Here is a 24918-nt window from a genome sequence, read left to right as displayed (position 1 = left end):
CCTGCTCCTCTACAGAGCCCGTCTGAGGACCCAATGCTCCCCTTCATGGTTTCTCTGTGATGGGGACAAAGACAGGCAGAAAAGTGAGCAGCTGAGGGCTGGCGAGGCACTGGCCACTCGACCAAGTGAGTCAGACCTCACTGAGGCGGGGGCAGCCAGGGGAAGGTGGCCGCCTCCGTAAACTGAAATAGACCCGCCAAAAAGCAGCCACACCAAAGTCCCTCATGTCAAACTGCTTTATTACATCTTAAATAACAGCACAGTTTAATATAGTATCTATCTTGCATCCAGCTTCCTTGCAGTACACCGACCTTAAAATTAAATACAAAAGGTGAGGGGCAGGGTGCAGAGAGCTCTACAGCGGCGGCGATGGAAAGACAAGGAAGGGGCTTCGCGTTCCTCTTCCAGACCCAGGCCTCCTGCATGTCATAGCACAGCTTTGTACAGGATGTTGCAGAAAAACAGGATGGACAGAAGCTACTACAGCTGCTATGGGAGAGTGCTTGGGGTGCAGGAGAGGGCCCACAACACTGCTGTCCAAACGCTGCTGCTGAACACTGGACTCGGAAAAAAACCAGGAAAGTCTGCGTGTTAGAAAAATGATCGCTTCAGATGCAAAAAGCTTGTTCCATGGGAGAGACAGGCCGTGAGGGATTTATAAAGAGGAAGGCCGGGGTCTCCAATCCCTACTCCCCTCCACCCTGCCAATTCAACAGCGATCGTTTGGAAAGGACTTGCTTTTCTAGAGAAATAGAGGGAACAGTGACTTGTCCTGCTGCTCAAGCGTGCAGAGCTGCTTACTGTGCTGCCTCCGACGCGTGTGTGCAGCGTAAGTGGAGAGAGCCGCGACGGCTGTAACTTCAGAGAGGCTACTTCTTAAAAGAGAAAGAACATCTAAGGACTGAGTCCTATATGCACTTTTGAGCATTTCTACAGCATGCGAGTCTAAAAGTAAACCCACCCAATATGGCAAACGATCAAATTTTTTAAAATTTAACTTAGAAAGTTTGAGATCATTATTTTCAAAACATTGATTTGTACATTGTTTCATACACAAATAATTGACTGACTATCCAAGCACAGGACGGGCACCTCTCTTGAAAATAGAGGTTCCTGATGTTTGGGGTTGGGATATGGGGTAGTGTTAGGCTATTATAAACTTCCCTCCAACTTCACAAGGAAACCCCAGGTGAGATTAAAAACTGAACTGAGAAGGTAGAGGCTGGGTTGGGGAAGAAAAAGTTGCCTGATTTGAGTTTACTATTCATCACGCATTCAAGACCAACAGCACGTGCTCGGTTGCTTTACTTCTTAGCATCATTCTTTCTATGCCATGTTTGTGCGCAACAATTATGTGACACTAGACAAAAAATAAAAAACCAGGGACTAAATTTACATCATTAACAATTTCAGAGAGGCTGCCCTAGACCCTCTTTCTCTGTTCAACTACTGAACATAAAGGAATATATTTAAAAAGTAACTATGAATGTTTTCAAAATCCTGTTACAAACACGACCTGCAATTTAGAACCAATTACGAGGTGAAGTCCTCAACTTGTTTTGCATGAACATCACAGAACAGGATCACTGATCTAAACTTCAAATAAACTAGTGAAAAGGTATGTCTGTCTCACAATACACTCAAGTTTACCTTCTGTTTAACATTTTTATTATAGTATTTCCTTTTATATTCATTCAAGACAAAAAAGAAAACAAAGACAATGGTCCCGGAAGGAATGCACAATTTGTTTTAGTTTACAGCACAGAGATTCTCCTCTTAATGGGAATTGTGCTCTTGGTTTCAGCAATAAGTGAAGGAGAAAGATCTTGCCCTTTTGAAGTTCTGAGGGGAGGTGCAGGGCGTCCACGTTAGTAGGGGTGGATTGGAAATGCTATCACTGTAACGCTTCAAGGTTGGAATGGTCTTCCAGTCACCGCGGCGTCCACCTGCTGTTTTAAAGAATTTAAAGAAATGTAAAAAGAAACAGAACATCTAACTTCAGATCTATAATCAGCGTTACTGCTCTTTCCACTGCTCCCTCTGTGTTGGCAGCTGAGGGCACATCACTTCAGGCTGATGTAAATGCTTACCGTACCACAACTCCAAGTCAACTCAACAACAAGATTAAGCCAGAAAGCCTGAACCACAAGTTCACACGTGCTCTGAGAACCACATGGAGGTGCACGCAGGGAAGGGCGTCATTACCTGTCGGCACTAGTTCCAGATCTTGAGGAAGCTATCCCAGGACCCCGTTGCCACGGCCATCCCGTCGTCAGTCACTCCCAGGCAGCTGACACGGTTGTCATGCCCAGCCAAGACACCTGGGAGCAAATGATAGCACAGTCACTCCAGGGCCCAAAGGTGTCCCACCTGGTGGTGACGCTGTGCAGGGCTGGGTGGAAGGTCCACCTGCTGAGGCAGACCCACAACCCCTGAGGTCCAATCCCTGCAAAGCCTCAGTGCCAAGGAAAGGACCCAGGAAGGAGAAAAAGTTTGGACAGGTGGAAATTAGACTGAAGCACATCGCCACTCTCATCCAAGGCGAGTAAAAGTCAAAGTGCTCCTGTCTTAAAACAGCATGGATGTATCTACAGCCATGGGGGCAGCAGGCGGGAGTATTCAAAAAAAACCAGAAATATATGGGAGAACCTGGTAACCAGCCTGTTATAAAGACAGCATGACGACGAGGCCGGCACAAACACACACAATAAATAACCCAGGGCTTCTTGCACCAACCCCTGAGCACACACGATGGTAAGAAGCTTAAATAAAAATGGAACAAAAATCATGGGGAAAAAAACCCAAATCACCTCAATCTCAGGGCAGTTACAACATGAGAGTGTAAGGCTGTGGGCTATCTTTCATTTGTTGTGATCCCTGGGGCCTAGCACAGGGCACAGAACACAGAGGGCTGGTGACGGACACTGAGAGGGTGGGCCACTGGGACTGTCACACAGTGACCCCACACATTGAGATGGCACCTCCTGTTGACATTCGGCAGTCTGTGCTCGGATTACCATCAGCCAGAATGTTCCACGTCCTTCCAGTGGAACCTAAGGGCTAATTTCAGAGAACCCTGGTCCACCTCCTGCACTCATTAGTGTCACAGCTGAGTCAAGGGACCAGCTTCAGCTGGAGGGAGCACTGCTCTCTGCCAACAACCTTGGCTGGCTTCCACAGTCATCAGCAGCACCATGACAAGGGACTGTGAGGGCAGAGGCAGTGGGAGCTGGGGGGTATGAGAGAGGGAGCAGGGCAGAACAAGGGGGAGTTCAACCCAGGGTCAGGAAGGAGAGCCATCCAAAGGCAGGAAGCTAAGGGAAGACCCCAAGAGCCAGAGTCTCCTTCCCAAGCACTGAGATGAACTGAGATGAAAGACTCTAAAAGTGTCAGTTCTATTCAGTCACCCTCAATGGTCATGTTCAATACAGGAAGTTCACATCTTTTGTACAACTTGTGTTTTAATACACTTGACAACAACACACCTGCCTTTGATGTGCAAACTTCACTTTATACTTCACCAGGGCACACCTGCCGGAATTTGTGCTCCATACTTAGATGGCAGAGTTCCAACAGGTACAACTGGAGGAGACAGAAAGTAAGGCAGGGGCCTTGAAGACCGGGCACTCGCCTCTTTCCTGCCCACCATGGTTGTCCACGTGCATATCATAAGTGTGTGTGGGAAGAGCTTCTGATGCCTGGACACCGCCAGCCTGTCATGTCCCTCTGCTGGGCCACACCGTGGGGCCTGGCAGGTGTACTCGGGCACAGCACACACTTCTTGCTAGCCCAACTGATACAAAAGACATTCCAGCTTCAGTGAGTCATGTCCGTCTTGACAGATACTACCTCAGTGTCCAGGAGACACAGAAAGGCCTCATGGTCACCTACCTGCCCTGTCGGCTTTGAGCGCGTCCCAGACGTTGCAGTTGAAGTCATCGTACCCTGCGAGGAGGAGGCGCCCACTCTTGGAGAAGGACACAGAGGTGATCCCACATATGATGTTGTCATGGGAGTAAGTCATGAGCTCCTGATCCGCACGAAGGTCAAACAGCCTGCAGGTGGCGTCATCCGAGCCAGTGGCAAATGCGTTGCCATTTGGAAAGAACTGGAAAGAAAGCAAATCAAGACAGTGTGCAAATGCACAAAAAGAAATACTGGAAATACGGGCTGCCCAACAGCAGGGCTACTGCTGGCACTGCAGAAAAAATCAGCAAGGGCTGGGCTTGGGCAGAAATAGGGAGACCGCACTGAAGGGACTGGGCAGTCTGGGGCCTAGGGCATGCTCTCAGACTTCTGATGGGCTTGTGCTTCTCTGCAGGCTGCCAGCAGTCAGGCTAACCTCACGGAGGAAGGCAGGGAAGGAACCGCCCCAAGTAGACATGTCCCTTCCCATCTCCCCACGAGGCCAGGCCCTCAATGCAGGGCAACATGGAGAAGAGAAGACTCCCTCACTGGGCTGTGCTATGACTGTGGTGGGGCAAGGTTCCTACTCGAGGTTCAGCCCCGGCACTGCCGAGGCTGTCCTGACGAGGTTAGTTACTGCCTTGTCCGTCCCCCAACTAGAGGGAAGCCCTGTGATATCCATCACCGGCTCACCCCAGGACTGGGAGCAGGGCCCGGCACACAACAGACACAGTACCAATGTCTGTGAGACAAATGGTCAGTACAGAATTAGCTGGCTTTGCAAGGACAGATCACATTACATCTCAGTTTTCTATATCGAGGTTTTTGTAAATTAGGTCATATTTGCATAGAAAAGAGAGAATATCTAATCCTGGAAACATTTTAAAATTTAATGATGTAGTCTGCAGTATACAAGAAGTATTATAACTTGCTAATAGCTGGCGAAGGACCCCGACCCACATCTTAACCCCCAACTCACACAGATGGCATTGATGTCAGACTCGTGGCCGGTGAAAGTCTGCCGGCACATCCCTTCTCGCACATCCCAGAGTTTGGCTGAAGCATCGCAAGCACCGGAGACAAACAGTCTGGAGTCAGGAGCAAGAGAAAGGCTCATAACATCCCCAGTGTGTCCAGTGAACGTGGTCGTCTGCTGGCCGGTCTCAATGTCCCACAGAGCGCTGGAGCAGGAGCACACGACAAGCACAGTCACCACACTTTTTCAGATGGCCAGTCATGTGACAAACTGTCTTCAAACCACCGAGGACCGCAGTAAACCTCTGTGCTTTTACTTAAGACAAATCTAAATTTTGTAATGCAACTTTATTTGGGAGGGAAAAAAAGCAAACCAACCAACAAAATGTGGATGAGGACATGGCACAGACTCTAGAGTAACTCATCTCCACATCAGCTCAAACACCAACAGAGAGTGAGCCAGTGTCTCTTTACAGCAGGGACACTCAGAGGCTGGGCCACACACTTGAGCTCTGTGTGGACTCGCAAGGGGCAGCAAGAAGCTGCTGCTAGCGCCCCAGATAGGGCAGAGAACGTGTTCTATCTGCTGCTGCCGGCAGTATGCCTTCTGGGGTTTCCCACGCTGGGATGCAGAGACAACACTAGGTAAACAAAGGGCTCAGGGCAACGCTGAGGTCCCATAGCCCTTTCCTGGAGACACAAACCAGAGAGTGGCGAGGAGCTCCACGGTGGCAGAGCTGAGCTCAGCGCCCCAGCTGCTGGCTGTGCAGGTACTTGAGGGGCAGAAAAGGGGAGAGGCTGGCAGCACCGCGAGGAGAGCAAGGGCGGCTCTGGAGGGGACAAGCCACGTCGCTTCTGTGCTGCAACCCACAGAAAGCACTACTCCTGAAAGCTGCTCGTTTCACTTCAACCTCACAGAAAATCTGGCTCAGCCTGGCAACACAAAACCAATCAGACTGTTTCAACGTAAACTGCACAGGGTGTTTCCTGGCTAGGGCCTGAGGGTCTACAGAAGGGAAGCAAGACATTTACAGGAGTCTGAAGAAAATTATTCATAAATGAAAAAGCTTTAAAAATATCTTCTAATGAACAAATTCTTCCCAGAATTGACAGTCTAGATTATAAATCTTTTGTGAACCCATGAAATTTACACAGAAAGGACACCCTGTCAAAGAGAACGAGTTGGATAAGGCCATCAGGACCGGCACAGGGCATCCCCCACATGTGACTGGGCATCTGTGCCACGGCCCAGCCAGCAGGCTCCTGGCCACCACATCATGCCTCAAAAGATCAGAAAAACCCCACAAGGACAGTTTAAGTCTAAAACGACTCGTATAAAATCACCAGCTGATCCTTTAAATGATCTGCTGTGGTGCCACAAATGAAAACATTCTAGAGTTTAAGTGGGCTTCTACACATAAGTAAGGTGAAAACTCTGAAAATTAACAAGTTTGATACAATCCACTTAAAATCGTGGCACTTGCTATTTTTAAGCCATGCTTCGAGTCCACAATGAGACGGTGCTCTCCTAAGAGGGGGACTAAAGCACACTCCCCACCAAAAGGCTGCTGAACGTCGCCTACACAGGTAAAACACACAGGGACAAAAGAAAAGCAGGCACTTCACCCACACTGTGGTTTCAAGATCTATGAATCAGTTCTTAGTTGTTCAAAATTAAACTCTGAGATCGAAACAGTAATCACAAACCTCCCCAAAAATAAAAGTCCGGGACCAGACGGCTTCCCTGATGAATTCTACCAAACATTCAAAGAAGACTTAACACCTATCCTTCTCAAACTCTTCCAAAAAATTGAGGAGGGGGGGAAGCTCCCTAACTCATTCTACGAAGCCGACATTACCCTGATACCAAAACCAGACAAGGACAACACAAAAAAAGAAAATTACAGGCCAATATCACTGATGAACATCGATGCAAAAATCCTCAACAAAATAGTAGCAAATTGCATACAACAATACGTTAAAAAGATTATACACCATGATCAAGTGGGATTTATTCCAGGTATGCAGGGATGGTTCAACATTCGCAAATCAATCAACGTAATACACCACATTAATAAAATGAAGAATAAAAATCACATGATTATCTCAATCGATGCAGAGAAAGCATTTGACAAGATACAGCATCCATTTATGCTAAAAACTCTGAATAAAATGGGGATAGAAGGAAAGTACCTCAACATAATAAAGGCCACATATGACAAACCCACAGCTAATATCATCCTCAATGGTGAAAAACTGAAAGCTATCCCTCTAAGAACAGAAACCAGACAAGGATGCCCACTGTCACCACTCCTATTTAACACAGTACTGGAAGTCCTAGCCAGAGCAATCAGGCAAGAAAAAGAAATAAAAGGGATCCAAATTGGAAAGGAAGAAGTGAAACTGTCACTATTTGCAGATGACATGATTTTATATATAGAAAACCCTAAAGAATCCACCAAAAAACTTTTAGAAGAAATAAACGAATACGGTAAAGTTGCAGGATACAAAATCAACATACAAAAATCAGTTGCATTTCTATACACTAACAACGAAGTAGCAGAAAGAGAAATTAAGAATACAATCCCATTTACAATTGCAACAAAAAGAATAAAATACCTAGGAATAAACTTAACCAAAGAGGTGAAAGATCTGTACACCGAAAACTATAAAACATTGCTGAAAGAAACTGAAGAAGACACAAAGAAATGGAAAGATATTCCGTGCTCTTGGATTGGAAGAATTAACATAGTTAAGATGTCCATACTTCCTAAAGCAATCTATAGATTCAATGCAATCCCTATCAAAGTTCCAACAACATTTTTCACAGAAATAGAACAAAGAATCCTAAAACTTATACGGAACAACAAAAGACCCCGAATAGCTAAAGGAATCCTGAGAAAAAAGAACAAAGCTGGAGGTATCACACTCCCTGATTTCAAAACATACTACAAAGCTATAGTAACCAAAACAGCATGGTACTGGCACAAAAACAGACACACAGATCAAGGGAATAGAATCAAAAGCCCAGAAATAAACCCACACATCTATGGACAGCTAATCTTTGACAAAGGAGCCAAGAACATACAATGGAGAAAAGAAAGTCTCTTCAACAAATGGTGTTGGGAAAACTGGATAGCCATACACAAAAAAATTAAAGTAGACCTTTACCTTACACCATACACAAAAATTAACTCCAAATGGATTCAAGACTTGAATGTAAGACCTGAAACTATGAAACTTCTAGAAGAAAACATAGGCAGTATGCTCTTCAACATCGGTCTTAGCAACATATTTTCAAGCACCATGTCTGACCGGGCAAGAGAAACAATAGAAAAAATAAACAAATGGGACTACATCAAACTAAAAAGCTTCTGCACAGCAAAGGAAACCATCAACAAAACGAAAAGACAACCTAACAATTGGGAGAAGATATTTGCAAACCATACATCTGATAAGGGGTTAATCTCCAAAATATATAAAGAACTCATGCATCTCAACAACAAAAAAACTAACAACCCAATTAAAAAATGGGCAAAAGACCTGAACAGACATTTCTCCAAAGAAGATATACAGATGGCCAACAGACATATGAAAAGATGTTCAAAATCATTAACTATCAGGGAAATGCAAATCAAAACTACAATGAGATAGCACCTCACGCCCGTCAGAATGGCTATAATTAACAAGACAGGAAACAACATGTGTTGGAGAGGATGTGGAGAGAAGGGAACTCTCATACACTGCTGGTGGGAGTGCAAACTGGTGCAGCCACTATGGAAAACAGTATGGAGATTCCTCAAAAAATCAAGGATAGAACTACCATATGATCCAGCTATTCCACTGCTGGGTATTTATCCAAAGAACTTGAAAACACTAATGCATAAAGATACATGCACCCCTGTGTTCATTGCAGCATTATTCACAATAGCCAAGACTTGGAAGCAACCTACTTGCCCATCAAGGGACGAATGGATAAAGAAGATGTGGTATATATACACAATGGAATACTACTCAGCCATAAGAAACGATGAAATCCAGCCATTTGTGACGACATGGATGGACATTGAGGGTATTATGCAAAGTGAAATAAGTCAGAGGGAGAAGGTCAAATACCGTATGATTTCCTTCATTAAGTAGTAGATAATAACAACAATAAACAAACACATAGAGACAGAGATTGGATTGGTGGTTACCAGAGGGGAAGCGGGGAGGGAGGAGGGCAAAAGGGATAATTCAGCACATGTGTGTGGTGATGGGTTGTAATTAGTATTTGGGTGGTGAACATGATGTAATCTATGCAGAAATAGAAGTATAATGATGTACACCTGAAATTTATACAATGTTATAAACCAATGTTACTGCAATAAACAACAACAACAAAAAAGAAATCATGAAAAAATGAAAAATTAAACCCTGAGCTTCAAAATCTACAAAGAGTATAATGAACTCACTCATCACTCACTGCCACTTGTGTTTGAAGTCTCTGGCCACTTCAAATTAAAATGGCCTCATTAACATTCAGAACCTTATTTCCTAGTGTCTAGAGCTACAGGTGTGAAGTGAGCAGGGTGAAAAGGGTGTAGAGCTCAGGTACTCACCAGGTGGTGTCTCCAGAGCTGGTGACGATCTGATTGTCATCCAGGAAGCGGCAGCAGGACAGGTAACCTGGAAAATAGACCTAGACGATGACCCCAATCTGCAAGCCCCCGAATCTATGGTCTTGTAAATAGAAAAATACATTGGCGGAATAAATATACCTGGAAGTTACACATCTAGGTTAAGACAAATGCCTTGTCAGCTACCCCGTTCCCTGCCTTGTGTGCAATAACGAATAAACAAAGGCCCATAGTCAACGTGCTCTGCTGAGCAAGAGCCAGAGAGCGTGGCCCACAGGCCAGGAGGAGTGGACACCAGGACAAAGGCGTGGCCATGAGCACAGCGCCCTGCATAGACAGCCAACACTGTGAATGGTGCTGGACGGCCTGGCCCCCTGAGGGGGGGGCGTGTGTGTGTGTGTGTGTGTGTGTTGTGTTGTGTGTGTGTGTGTGTGTGTGTGTGTGTGTGTACACCACAGGCAAAGATAATGAACTATTTTTTAAAAAGCATCTAGAACTGGAAAACAGAACATCTGACATAAACATAAACGGTTTGCTCGGCAGTCTGAACAGCACACTGGAGGTGACAAAAGTCACATGAACCCGAGGACAGGTGTGAAATGACCAAATCTGAAGACTCAGGAGACTCAAGAGAAAAGAACAGAGCTGTAGGAACCTAAGGGACGGTAAGAACGCACACCCACTGGAGCACAAAAGGAGAGGAGACTATAGAACAGAAAGTATATTTGAAGATATGGCCTAAAATTTCCCAAATTTAGTGAAAGACAAGGCATATCATAGTCAAACTGCTAAAACACAAAGAAAAATCTTTCAAGTGATGAAAGAAAAATGTCAACCCAGAATTCAATATATCCAGCAAAAATATTCTTCAAGAAAGAAAGAAAATAGACATTTTCAGATACACAAACATGGAGAGGAGTCTGCCGGGAGACCTGCACTGACTGTCAGAAATGCTAAAGCAAGTTCCTCAGGCTAAAGGGACCCAGTGAAAACTCACATGTTCAGGAGGGAGTGAAGGGCCCTAGAAATGGAAAATATCTGAGTAAATGTAAAAGACTATTCAAATTTCTTCAAATGGCTAAGGACATTTAAAGGACAAACTGTAACGCTGCACCGTGGGGCTCAGATCACACAGAGTCGCCAGGCCTGCAGAAACGCCAGAGCACGAGGAGGCAGCACATGGGCCTCTGGCTGTGAGGTTCTTGCATTTTACAGGGTTAACTCTAAGTAGACTGTGGAAAGTTATGAGTGTGCATTGTAATCCCTAGATAAACCACTCAAAAATAATGCAAAGAGGTAACCAAAAAAGCCAACAGACAAACTAAAATAGAATTCTAAAAAAAAAAAAAATCAAGCAGCCCAAAAGAAGGCGGGAAAGGAGAGTGATGGTAAAGTTAAGCACCAGAGCTCAGTCCAACTGTATCAGCACCACACAGAACAGAAATGAACTCAACACTATGGAAAGGCAGAAACCTTTAGGATGGATAAAAAGCAAGGCCCCACTACAGTCACTTGTCACTTAACAACGAGGAGACAGTCTGAGAAATGTGTTCTTAGGTGACATCGTCGCTGTGCGAACATCATAGAGCGTACTTACACAAATCCAGATGGTACAGCCTACTGGAGACCTAGGCTACATGGTAGTGAGCTTGTGCGACCACCGTTGTATATGTGGTCTCTTGTTGACCAAAATGTTAGAAGGTGCATGACTGTATATGCTGTCTATAAGGAACACTATAAAGATACAGTTAAGTTGAAAGAAAACGGACAGGAAAAAATATACCATGCAAACAGTAGTAGGCATAAGAAGGCTGGAGTGGCTATTATTAACATCAGATAAAGTAGACTTTATGACAAAGAATAATCCAAGAGAGAAAGAAGGATATTTCATAGCGATAAGAGGGTCAATTCATCAGGATGATACAACAGTCTTAAATGTATATACTTCTACTAACAGAGCTTGAGAAAGCAAAAATTACAGAATTATATGAAGGAAAAATTTACAGAATTAAAGGGAAAAATAGATAAATCCATAATCAGAGATTTTCACATCCTTCTCTCAGCAATTCACAGAAATAAAATAAAGACACAGAAGATCTGAACAGCATCAAAAGTCTTGCTCTCATTAACACAATGAGAACACTGCCCAACAACTGCAGAATAGACTCGATTTCCAAGTGCACATGGTGTGGACATCGCGACAGACCATTTGCTCCATTAAAACAAGTCTCGATAAATCTAAAAGAATTAAAATGATACAGAATATGTTCTCTGAACATATGGCATTTAGTTAGAACTCACTAAGAAGAAGTTATCTAAAAAAACTTCAGATAATTGAAAATTAAACAACATACTTCTAAATAACCCATGAATCAAACAAGTAATCAAAAGGGTATTAGAAGGGCTGGCTCCGTGGCTTAGCGGTTAAGTGCGCGCACTCTGATGCTGGCGGCCCGGGTTCGGATCCTGGGAGCGCCCCGAGGCACCACTTCTCCGTCCAACGCGAGGCCGAGTCCCACGTACAGCAACTAGAAGGATGTGAACCTATGACATACAACTATCTACTGGGGCTTTGGGGGGAAAAAACTGAATAAATAAAATCTTTAAAAAAAAAAAAAAAAGGGTATTAGAAATATTTCATGTTGGGGCCGGCCCGGTGGCGTAGCGGTTAAGTGCGCGCGCTCCACTTCAGCGGCCTGGGGTTCCCAGGTTCGCACCCTGGGCGCGCACCTTGCACCATGCTGTGGCAGCGTCCCATATAAAATAGAGGAAGATGGGCACAGATGTTAGCCCAGGGCCAATCTTCCTCAGCAAAAAGAAGAGGATTGGCATCGGATGTTAGCTCAGGGCTAATCTTCCCCACAAAAAAAAAAAGTAATATTTCATATTGAATGATAGTGTAACTAAAGCCATGCTTAGAGAGAAATGTATAGCTTAAAGTGCTATATTTGATAAAGAAGAAAGGTCTAGGTTCTACCTTAAGGAGCTAGAAAATTAAGAAGGAAGCAGCCCCAAAGCAAGCAGAAGGCAAGAGAGGAATCAATGAAATACAGGGAATATGTCTTTAAAAGGACAAAGGATATACTCATAACTGGCTAAAATTAATTTAACAGACTGCTTGACTGGAATCAAAAGCAGTATTACTTACTCCATTAATTACGATGATTTCTTTAGTTGCATGCGAAGTAGGTGAGTCTAGCAGGGTGTAATTTTGAGAACTGAGAATACAGCCACAGAAGTAAAATATTAGGATGAGACCTTTTCAGAAACACTATGCCTTCTGTTATGAAGAATAACTGTCACAGGTAATTAAACCTGGTAAAATCATAAACCACCTAGCACTTAAAGCTGGCCATGTTCAAAAGAACTTTAAACAGCCTACAGGACTCTATTCTGTTTCCTATGCAACAAGAGTGCTAGTTGGTATGAAGTATATGGAGACGATCAGTAAGGATGTATGTGGATATGTGTGTACATATATGCAGACATGTATATGTCCATGTATGTTTAGATTAGGAAATCTTTGTGGAAAGGTGCTCAAGATGGAAGATGATTTAGAGGATAAGAGATTGAACTACGTTATGTTAATATTAAAAAAGACAGGCTGGGGCCAGCCCGGTGGCGTAGTGGTTAAGTTTGTGCGCTCCACCCAGGGTTCATGGGTTCGGACCTTGCACCGATTATCAAGCCATGCTGTGGCAGGCATCCCACATATGAAGTAGAGGAAAATGGGCATGGATGTTAGTCCAGGGCCAATATTCCTCAGCAAAAAGAGGAGGATTGGCAACGGATTTAGCTCAGGGCTGATCTTCCTCACAAAAAAAAAAAAAAAATAGAGGAAGATTGGCACAGATGTTAGGTCATGGTCAATCTTCCTCACCAAAAGAAAAAAAAAAAAAAAAACGCGGTTGCTACTATTAAGGGAGTGACCTAAGTACCTGAGATCCTTGAAAACAGGACACTGAGAGTGACTTAAATCCAAAGGTTTCTTACTGCTAAAGGTCTATCAAGGCCTGTCTTGATTTCATTTTCAGAATATTTCTGGCCATTATTGCAACCAATCTCATTAAATAATTATTGAGAAGAGGTAAGTGTCCAAAGCATATACTGTATGTCAGGTAAACAGTGTATACAACCTTGAAATTACTGATGAGAATGTGTACCTGTATGCCCGGCCAGTTCACGACTCACACGTACATTCCCTTCACGAGTTTTCAGATTGTAAATGGAGCAAATGTTATCCAGGCCACCACAGGCCACATAGTTCCCAGAAGGGGCATATGCGCAGGTCATGACCCAGGAGGAACGCAGAGGGATGGCATGGACCTAAATGACAGAACACAGACGATGCAAACACACTCAAGTTCAAAAACATTAACTCCTGACATTATGATTCCATTTCTAGTCTTCAACTTTTGTTGCATAGAACGTGACAGCAAAATAATGGCCAAAATTATTTTGAAAATAATTTATGTGTGTGGCCAGTCAGAAAAAGTAATAATTTAATTAGAAATCCAGTACTGCAAACCAATTTAATCTATAGTTTTATTAATGTCATAACTGTGGTTAGGTAGACACTTAAGTAATAGTAGTATAGCTTCTAATTAAAATTACATATTAAAAGGAAAACTGGCCCGGCCCCGTGGCTTAGCGGTGAAGTGCGTGTGCGTGCGCTCCGCTACTCGGGGCCCGGGTTTGGATCCCGGGTGCGCACCTATGCACTGCTTCTCCAGCCATGCTGAGGCCGCGTCCCCCATACAGCAACTAGAAGGATGTGCAACTATGACATACAACTATCTTCTGGGGCTTTGGGGGGAAAAAAAAAGGAGGAGGACTGGCAATAGATGTTAGCTCAGAGCCAGTCTTGCTCAGCAAAAAGAGGAGGATTAGCATGGATATTAGCTCAGGGCTGATCTTCCTCAAAAAAAAAAAAAAAAAAAGGAAAACATTTCACTAACCTATCGAAATGGCTATAAATTCATTTACAAAACAAAATATTTTTACTGAGGCAACCAAATTAGACATTATTCTAATTTATCCTACCACCTACATCCCTGTCCTTTAGACAGATTTGTTATAAGTACTGCAATCTTTTACAGACATTTAGTATTCTCCAGTAAAATACAACTGAATTTGATCTTTTATACACATTTGGACCAATGATGGTACTTTTTCATTCAATATGATACAACCTTGGATCAAATTTTGAAAAGTTTAATTTATACTTCAAAGTATAAATGCCTTTCAGATTATCTCTTGTAAAAACTAATAACTAAATGAAAAGCTGTATTTCTGTATTTTTAAATAAAACACGAAACTTCCCAGAATGAGCTAAGATTGGAATCTAAGTCTCCTAGAAACATTAAGGAGGCACTACCTCCCACCTGCTTTGTAAAGAGATGACAAACTACAGCAGAATTGTGCCTGGTCCAGCAGAAGAGACTAGTAATACATGCTAGCCACATGATTCAGCTTCTATCTGACCTGTACGACTTTGTACTCAACACAAAACTCACTGTGATCCCCCTTCCTATCATGGGTTACACATTTTACATAAGTGAATACAGAGTTAAAAAACCTGCCTTTTCCCGAGTTGGCTTTTCAGGGGAGGGATTTTGCAGTCCCTACCTTGTTTGTGGTGTAGCTATCCCAGATGATAAGTTTACCATCCTGTGAAGCACTAACTAGAAGCCTGGAGGAAAAAGACAAAAGCAAACCCATCAGCACCGCAGAGCTCAGACAAAGGCAGCAAATGAGAACTACCCCTCAGTGACACTAACACGTGCTCCAACACTGCATTTGCTTGAGACAAAGCATACTTAAAAAAAGTTCTCTAATTGTTAGACCAACTTTGAAAGCATGAAAGAAAATATTTCCACAAATAATACAATTTAGACTCAAGAGTGCTTGGCTTCAAATGCAGACTAGATCACCAAAGCCATAACCTTGGTCAGCTAAGACAGGCTGACTTCTTATAACTGCTTCTGTTTGGTTTCTGTTCATTATAAATCAAATTTGAGACATTAAGATCTTTCAAGAACCAAAGGTAGTAGAAATATTTAGTACACACTTTTCTGTTCCATTCTGACACGCAGAAAGCCCAGATGATAAGCTTTGGATATTCCAAATTCATGAGACATTTCTCACCCCAAAAAACCCCAGGAAAATTTCCCAGACTGAGCTAAAACTGGAATCCAGGTCTCCTAGAAACATAAAGGAGGCACTTACCTCCCACCTGCTTTGCAAAGAAATGACAAACTACAGCAGAATTGTGCCTGGTCCAGCAGAAGACACTAGTAACTGTTATGAATTTTTTTCATGACTGTTTTCTTGCTCTGGGCAACTGTGCTAAGTTTGAGATCTGTGGGTTGAAAAGGTGCTCTGACTGTAGAATTAAGACAGGATACTGCAAAAGAAAAGCATGACTAACGGGCAAAGGAAGTTCAAGTGAGAGTACATTCTAGGAACCACATCTACTCATAAGATATCCCTAAAGAACTCGGTCCTATATAGAATGCACTGTTTTCAAGGAGTGGCGAGAAGGCTCTCCTCACAATTCTAGGCAGAGATATGCATCAGAGTATGGTATATAATGATAGAAAGATTTTTTAATTTTAAAGATTTTATCAAAACATCCAGGTTTTAACTATTTCAGCCACAAGCATATTTGGCTTCTTCATCTGATCAAAACCTGGAGGTAAAACTCACTCGAGTTGCTCTGATAACTTTGACACTTTTCATCAAACTATATGTTCTGATGCACAGAGTACAAACTTCCTTTACCAGGAGTTAACAATGAGTTTGGCAAGGAATAAAAATGTTCTCAGCACTGCGTCACAAAATTTATCACAGAACTAAACTAAGTGCAGGCCTCAATCCTATTTTCAGATGCAATTTCTTAAAGCAAATTCTTGCATCTAGGTTCAGTTATAAACATATCAGGGCACTTAAAAATATTTTCATGTAATGGAATAAGGTCCACTCTGCTGCTCTATTTCTGTCTGGCCCTTCTAAGCACAGGCTTTGAATGGAATATCAGAGCCAATGTAAAGAAACTCATCCTCCAGAAGGGTCACCTTCAGAAAGGTCTCCTGGTCAGACAGCTTAATATCTGCTGACTCGCCCAGGCCCAGGGGTTAGAGAAACGTTAAGCCGTCCATTGATCCTCCAGAAGGTGAGAGAAGACACACCTCTTAATACCAGATAAGATAACGGTTGGAGAACCGGGTCCATTTTGCCTCCTGGAGCTTTCAGCCATTCACAAATCAATTACTGTAAGGTCCCACCCACCCAGAACACACAGGCAAGAGCCAGGAAGGAAGCCAAGGGCTCCAGGACCTGAAATCAGAGGTCAAATAGTGGTCCAGATCCAAGGCCTCAGAGCCACTTCCTCAGAGGAGGGAGGGCTCTCAAGCCTAGTTGGTTAGTTGTGTTTCGCCCTCAATTATAACAAGACTTCAGCAGACTTTACAAAGGGGAGAAAAAGTTTTATATTAATTCTTGTGACTGAAAGAGACTCTCAAATGTTATAAAAAGTAGAATTGAAGTATAAATGAATACAATATATTGATAAACATAGTATAAATGTATACATAATATACATCGACACATGCATATATACAAACCTTTTATTGTGGGCTTCTCCTATAGTTTTGAAAGACAAATTGCGAATCAGTGCAATAAGTCTGAGAGCATCCATGGAATATACAAACATGATAAAATAACTGGTATTCATAAATTATACCCTTGAGTCATGGGAAAAAAACCTTGTGCAATAACCTTTGTTTATGAAGGCAGGAAATACAAAGAAGACTTAAGCAAAAAGCACACCCATAATTTTAAAAAACTATCTTGGACTTTAAAGAGGCAAAAAACCTATTTTGGAATTTAAGGAGGCAATAATTTACCTATCCAAGAAATACGACTATCTAGAAAAGATAATCCTTGAAAGCCTCTGGATAGCAGACATCCTTTTGTTTATGATTGTGACATAGAGCCCCCATCTAAGGGTATTATGAAACAGACCGTCCAGTTTAAAGATGGGCTATAAAACAAAAGCCCACACGCCCACCACCGTGTCCAAGAACGGGAACAAGACACACAGCCCCCGCTGGCCTCCCACGGGGTCTCCCATGTCACCCCTCCCTCAGGGCAACCACAATCCTGGACTCGGTGCCACTCATTCATGCCCCTGCTTCTCTTCCTTCCCACCCTGGGGCTTTCCAAGCACAAATCGTGTTTGAACCAATGGGACATAAAGCCTTGTATGTGGTGATCAGGAAGCCTGCACGATCTGGTACCCACCTGCCCTCCTGCCTCACCCTGATCTCCTCTCCTCATCTCCACTGCTCTGGCCAAATACCTGCCTTAGTTCCTTGAACACAACAGCTGCCTGCAGCTCAGCTGGTAGCTCTTAACCACCCTTCAGAGCACAAGTGACATGTCACCTCTGCGAGAAGACTTCTGGACTCCTAAATCTAGAGCCCAGCTGTTGCACGAGAGCTCATAGCTTAGGGAGCCAAGACAGCTACCGGGATCCAGAGTACTGGGCTCCTGAGTTCCTGAGTACCAGGCTCTGAGTACAGAGCTCCTAAGTACAGAGCTCCTAGGTATCAGGCTCTGAGCACTGAGTTCCTGAGTACTAGGCTGCGAGTACAGAGTCCCTGAGTACCAAGTTCCTGAGTATTGGGCTCCAAGTACACAGCTCTTGAGTACCAAGTTCCTGAGTACTGGGATCCAAGTACAGAACTCCTGAGTACTGGCCTCCTGAGTACAGAGTTCCTGAGTACCAGGCTCTGAGTACTGGGTTCCTGAGTACCAAGTTTTGATCACATGGCTCCTGAGTACCAGGTTCCAAGTCCGGCCCAGCTCCAGCACTGTCTATCAGATGTCCTATCTAATCAGGACACTGATGTTCCCACAGATGGGAAAAGCCCCAGAGAAAATATACTGTTTGGTTATCATCTATTTTTGATAATAAATTCTAAGGTGAACTGCTTAGTAAGGGTATTTTTATTTCTTTCTTTTTCCTTTTTAATTCTTTCTGATTACTCCCATCATTAAAATGCTCTAAGTTAGCGCTCATTTGCATTTGGAATTGTATGGGATACTATACAGAACAAACCAAAGATAGAATTTTTTGTTCCATAGCTGTTTACACTCTAAAGCAGACAATTTCACGAACAAAGAGAAAACCAAGCAGAAAATTCCTCTCTGACAAACACAAAAAAAATACTACTCAAAAAAAGGCATCTGAAGAATCATGTTAGGTATTTGAAAGAATATGTTATAGTCACAAAGTCACACAGTATTTTATTTAATGATTTGGGTGGAAAAGGTAAAAGAGACTTTCCTGTAGCCTCTAAAGAAAAAGAGGGAAGTTGCATAGTTTTCCTTTCAGCGATGCTGCAGGTTAAGGGGAACGGGGTAGAGAAAAGGGAGGGGAAGTAAGGACCCAGAGCATGATGGAGATTAGCCATCTGGAACAAAAAGGAGTTCGAATAAGGGGCAGAATTTAAAGTAGAAACGAGCCCAGGAAGGGAATTTTCTTGTTGGGATGGTAGATAAGAGGAAGGTGGGGCAAAAAGGCCAGGGGAGAGAAGGGTGACAGGAGCTAAGACGTGTATTCTCATGTGTCTGACGTGGGCTCCAAGAAGAAAACCAGCAGCAAACCCATGCACAGCCCTTGGGACACATGAGACACTGTTTTAAGGCTCAACACACTCAATACTCCCAGTACTGCATGGGGCAGATTTTACGATCCCTGAGCCAGGGCACTGAAATCACGAGAGGATATTGGACAAGAAGCCACGAGGAACAGGCTGGAAAGAGGAGAAGCCACAGCACAGAGAGGTGAGGTAACTCCCCCAAGGTCACACAGGCACTGGGTACTGGAGTTGGGAAAACAAAGTGGGGCGGGGCGGGGGTGGTGGAGGGGAGTGGAGATCATCGCTAAGATGAATATGACTAGGGTAGTGAAGACATGACGGTGTACGACCAGCCTAGGTAAGTGGAAATATGGACAGGCAATGTGCATCTGTGAATACTACACTGGACTGCCTAGATATCTGATACAACTTTCTAATTTTTTCTTTACAAATCACAGCAAATGAGTTCAGATTATTTTTCCCTAGAAAAATAACCACCCTTGAACGTATCAACCACATTTTGCTCATGCCCCCACATACCTGGAATCTGTGCCCCAGTGCATGGCATAAATCTTGGCCAAGTGTCCCCTCAGCGTTCTCCTGGTGCGCATCTGGATTCTTCCCACGGGGTCAATGTTGTTTGTGATCTTTAAAATGAAAGTTACTGCAAATTAATGTTCTGTGAAGACATGATCTCCCTGTGGCCTCCTCTCCTTTACTCCTGACCCCATGGCAGCACTAGCACCCTGTCAGGGCCGTGCTACTCACCAGCTGTGCCAGCCCATTCTTGCCAGTCACCCAAGGCAGCTTTCCATTGTGACTTCTCCTGTTTACCACGCATCCACCTTCCCTTCATGATTCTCATTACGTCCGCTGCTCTACCTGGTCTGCAGGACCACCTGTTGCTCCCCCTCGTTCCGCCCAGTGCACACGCATGCTCAGTGCTGGCCCGCAGGTGCCTAACTTCTCTCCCTTCTCTCTCTCGTCTCACTAACTGCTCATCCAGGCCCAGCTCCTCCTACCTCTCTTAGTCCTTACAGCCTCATGAGCCTCCATCACAACTTCGTACACCATGCTCACAGTGCTGCTCACAGCAATCCTGCTGTGCACTGACCTGGACAACAGTTAGCATCTACTCTCTACTACTGTCACAAAAATGTATATGCAAAGCTGCTGATTCACCCCAATATACAAAAAAACTGATGTTAATGATTTGAGGCTGAAAAATGGAATAAGTATATCATAACAATGGGTTTTAAAAAATGTACAGTCCAAAGAGTATCTGAGAATTCAAATTCAGGTAATTCTATAGAATTATGAATATAATTTTTCTTTCACATTTCTGTTCAGGTCTTGGGACAAAAATATTTATTTTTTTAAATGAGGTGAAATTCACCCTTTTAAAGTATACAATTCAGTGGTATTTAGCACATTCACAATGTTGTACAACCATCATCTCTACCTAGTTCCACAATATCTTCATCCCCCACGAAGAAACCCCATGTCCACTAAACAGTCACTCCCCACTCCCCCTGCCCCAATTCCTGTCAACCACTAATCTATTTTCGGTCTCTACGGATTTGCCTATTCTGGACATTTCATATGAATGGAATCATACAATATGTGACCTGTCACCTCTGGCTTCTTTCACTTAGCCTAATGTTTTTGAGGTTCATCCGTATTGCTGCACATGTCAGTAACGCATTCCTTTTTATGGCTGAGTCACATTCTATTGTACGGATATACCACAATTTGTTTATCTACTCATCCATCGATGGAAATTTTGCTTGTTTCCACCTTTTTTTTTTTTTTGAGATTACAAAGACAACTTGAATTTCTCTCTCTCTTTTTTTTTTTTGTGAGGAAGATCAGCCCTGAGCCAACATCCGAAGCTAATCCTCCTCTTTTTGCTGAGGGAGATTGGCCCTGGGTTAACATCCATGCCCATCTTCCTCCACTTTATATGGGACACCGCCACAGCACGGCTTGACAACAGTGCATCGGTGCATGCCTGGCATCCGAACCCAGGAACCCCAGGCAGCCGAAGCGGAGCATGCGCACTTAAGCACTGCGCCACTGGGCTGGCCTTCAATTTCTTTTTTTTTTGCTGGGAAAGATTCGCTGTGAGCTAACATCTGTTGCCAATCTTCCTTTTTTTTTTCCCTTCTCCCCCAAGCCCCAGTATATAGTTGTATATTCTAGTTGTAAGTCCTTCTAGTTCTTCTATGTGAGCCACCGCCACAGCATGGCTACTGACATGAGTGGTGTGGCCTGGGCCACTGAAGCAGAGCACACTGAACTTTAACCACCAGGCCATCAGGGCTGGCTCTGTTTCCACCTTTTGGCTGTTGTGAACAGTGCTGCTGACAACAAGTATGTACGTGTACTTGTTTGAGCACCGGTTTTCAATTCTTTGGGGTATGTATCCAGGAGTGGAATTGCTGGGTCATAAAGTTTAACTTTCTGAGGATGTGCCAAACTGGACTTTAGAAACTGAAGTTCTAGGGCAGATTCTGTTAAGGAGAGCAGCTTCAAAATACCTTAAAATAAATATTTTAAGGTATTTTGACTATATTTTAAGACTGTAATAATATTTTACAACTCTGACCTCACTAACGGTAAATAATTATTTAAGCCTTGAGAGATACTTATTTTTCATCTAAACAAAACACTACTTCCGATGCCTAGCATGAGAATGACTTCTGAATGAAAACGCTTCAAGCAGTGGTTTTATATCCTCACTGTGCAGAAGTACAGAGAATCAGAGCAGAGTTCACCCTAGAGGTTCCAAGTGTAGGCAACACCACGCACCAGTCTCTACACAGGCAGGCGGCTCTGCATAAACTGGTCCTTACCTGAGAGAGAGTTGCATCTGCACATGCCTTCCTGGCATCCTAGGAAATAACGGTAAAGGGCAAATTAGTCACGTTTCAGATACACTGAGTCCTCAGTCCTCACACAAAGCCTCAGAGAACCTCTATAAACTGTTAGAAGTTTGCAAAAGTAGAATGTGAAAGGATGGAGCACTCTCCCTTCCCCGCCCTCTAACACCCAGTAGCCCAGGGCTGTTTTCAGGCTATCCGGGCAGTCTGGGATCACACCCTACACAGACAACTAATGATACCCAAATATGTTCAAGACCTGCAGACCATCTCATCTGACCAGTACAACACCCTCGTGACCCCAGGAACGTGGCCTGTACTGGAAGGACCACACTGGAAGCTGGGGTGGCACCAGAGAACCCCAGAACCGGACGCTGCCTCCTCTCCTGCCTGCTGAGGCTCCCGTACATTCCACAGACCAACACACACGTCTTGCTCTGCCTTTTTTTGTGTGTGTGTGAGGAAGACTGGCCCTGAGCTAACACCTATCACCAATCTTCCTCTTTTTGCTGAGGAAGACTGGCTGTGTTGTCCTGCCTTTCTAATAGCCCAGGAGTCGTGGGCCCAGAGAAAAAAGTCTAGAAAGCACTGGATGTCCCCAGTCCAGAGAATTTTTCTTCTAGATCATGTTAACCAAGACTTTGTCTTCAAGCCACACATTCGCTAATGCTAAACCCAGTGGAAAAGACCAAAGGATCTGGAGTCAAGACAACCAAATTCAGGTGAGACGTTCTGGCTGTTGTATCCTGTTATCTGTTTTCCTATCTAAAATATGACCTTGTGAAGCAGGTAAGAACTATAAAGGTATATACTAAAGCTAATTAAAATGTTTTCACTGCCCCTAAGTGATCAAAGTTACTAGAAAATAAATCTTGACATCTCAAATTAGCATATATATTTTTACAAATAGAAAGCCATATGTTATGAAATGAGACAATAGCTTTAAAGGGTCAAAATTTGAGTGTAGGAATAACTTCAAAGGAAATTATGACAATTTCTAATAAGAAAAATGGTTCTATTATGTAGTCACCTGACCACACTTGCTTTCAAAACGGCAACTGGCCACATGACGGCCTTTATACACATCCAAGCACTCAGGTCGGGGGGTGTCCCAGGAGACCATTCTCTAGGAGCAAACTGCCTCACTGCTAATCATTTTTATTTCATGAAGCTGGTAGGAATATTTACTAACCAAGAACATGGAAAAATATTCAAAGAGATTGTTATTATAAATGTACCAAAGATCTAGATTCCAAATTCAACTTTATCTTATTAGAAGTCATTCTGCTTAGTTAATTATATAATTAAACACAAAAAATTATGTAATCAAGTATTTCTTTTTTTTTTTTTTTTGTGAGGAAGATCAGCACTGAGCTAACATCCAGGCCAATCCTCCTCTTTTTGCCGAGAAAGACCAGCTCTGAGCTAACATCCGTGCCCATCTTCCTCCACTTTATGTGAGATGCCGCCACAGCATGGCCTGACAAGTGGTGCCTCGGTGCACGCCCGGGATCTGAACCCGGGCCGCCAGCTGCGGAGGGTGCGCACTTACCCGCCATGCCATGGGGCGGCCCCTGCAGTCAAGTATTTCTACACGAGCACCTAAATTTGGGCTCAAGAGCAAGAGGAGGGGCAGATCCAGAGCAGCAAGTCTTTCATCAGTGAACTCTACCTTCAAGTATTTAGTTTATACTTATTTCTGAGTACCACTCTTGCTGGTGTTATACGTGACTTTTAATCTTAAAAAAGAATGAGAATTTTTTTAATGGAAAAAATAAACCACGGGACTTAAACAACTTCACCTTGGTTAGCGTCCAAAGACTAAACTGAATCTCATAATGTACCATATGACAGACTGTAATGATACTATTGATAAACAGAAGGAAAAACCATTTTAAAAACTAAACACAGGGGCCGGCCCGATGGCGCAAGCGGTAAAGTGCAGGCGCTCTGCTGCGGCGGCCCAGGGTTCGCCAGTTCGGATCCCGGGCACGCACCGAAGCACTGCTTGGCAGGCCATGCTGTGGCAGCATCCCATATAAAGCAGAGAAAGATGGGCACAGATGTTAGCCCAGGGCCAGTCTTCTTCAGCAAAAAAAATTAAAAAAAAATTAAAAAAAAGAGGAGGATTGGCAGATGTTGGCACAAGGCTGATCTCCTCAAAAAAAAAATTAATAAATAAATATAAAAAAATAAAAAATAAACACAGATAACTTCAATTCAGTGCTCATTTCAGCCAACAAGTGCTTATGGAGATGGGAGCAGCATTTCTCAGAATGAGCATCTTCAAGTTCTAACAATGCAGGAAGAAGTCTTCTAATGGAAACCATCTGTATAAATTCTTAACAGTTAAAAGACAGAAATCTTTAATCTCTCTTAGATATATTTCCAAATTAATGGATTGGTGAATATGTGCATAATGGGTGTATTATTTAGTGCAAAGGCTTCTATACTATGATGAGAAATGTCACTGAAGATAACAGTTCACCTTTTCTGTCCCTTTAAACCAGAGGAATATATCCACACCATTAATCAGCCAGTTCCTTAACCTGTCTGGATGTTTGTCAAACAAAAAACAGCACACAGTGAGGCTTCATCTTACTCAGGCCACAGTGAAAGCCCCTGCTCTGCTCAGTCACTGGACGGCAACACTTGGGACCCTGCCACACGGTGAGTCTTGCTCACTCGCATGGGTTGGTACAGTCGCTTTGTCAAAAATCTGCACCTGTACATTTCATGGAGTTTTTCTTAATTAATCCATCAGTTAGCCTGTATATTTTAAGACATGCCACATTTCAGTCAGTTTAAGAGTTGGTGTTTCCTCACAAATACAACCAAAAGTAGGATGAGATAGTCCTTTGAGGTCTTTCAGCTTAAAAAAAATCTAAG

General features: G+C 43.4%; 1 protein-coding gene across 3 annotated transcripts in view; it reads right to left on the bottom strand.

Annotated features, from left to right (window-relative positions):
* Positions 1-222: 222 nt before the first annotated feature.
* Positions 223-24918, bottom strand: part of GNB1 (G protein subunit beta 1) — an 81768-nt gene continuing 57072 nt past the window's right edge. For all 3 annotated transcript variants that reach the window (XM_087446994.1, XM_087446992.1, XM_087446993.1), the window contains 9 exons: positions 22003-22041; positions 19688-19794; positions 15129-15192; positions 13664-13826; positions 9483-9549; positions 4886-5087; positions 3892-4108; positions 2206-2321; positions 223-1949 (listed from right to left, as the gene is read on the bottom strand). In XM_087446994.1, the coding sequence (XP_087303120.1) occupies positions 2215-2321; positions 3892-4108; positions 4886-5087; positions 9483-9549; positions 13664-13826; positions 15129-15192; positions 19688-19794; positions 22003-22041 (966 nt within the window). In that variant the 3' untranslated portion in view covers positions 223-1949; positions 2206-2214. The remainder of the gene's footprint in view (positions 1950-2205; positions 2322-3891; positions 4109-4885; positions 5088-9482; positions 9550-13663; positions 13827-15128; positions 15193-19687; positions 19795-22002; positions 22042-24918) is intronic.

Source organism: Ceratotherium simum, chromosome 22 (assembly GCF_057802395.1).
Source record: "Ceratotherium simum simum isolate JZ-2026a chromosome 22, ASM5780239v1, whole genome shotgun sequence".
In the NCBI taxonomy this organism is placed as follows: Eukaryota; Metazoa; Chordata; class Mammalia; order Perissodactyla; family Rhinocerotidae; genus Ceratotherium; species Ceratotherium simum.
This window is presented reverse-complemented; position numbering and strand designations above follow the sequence as displayed.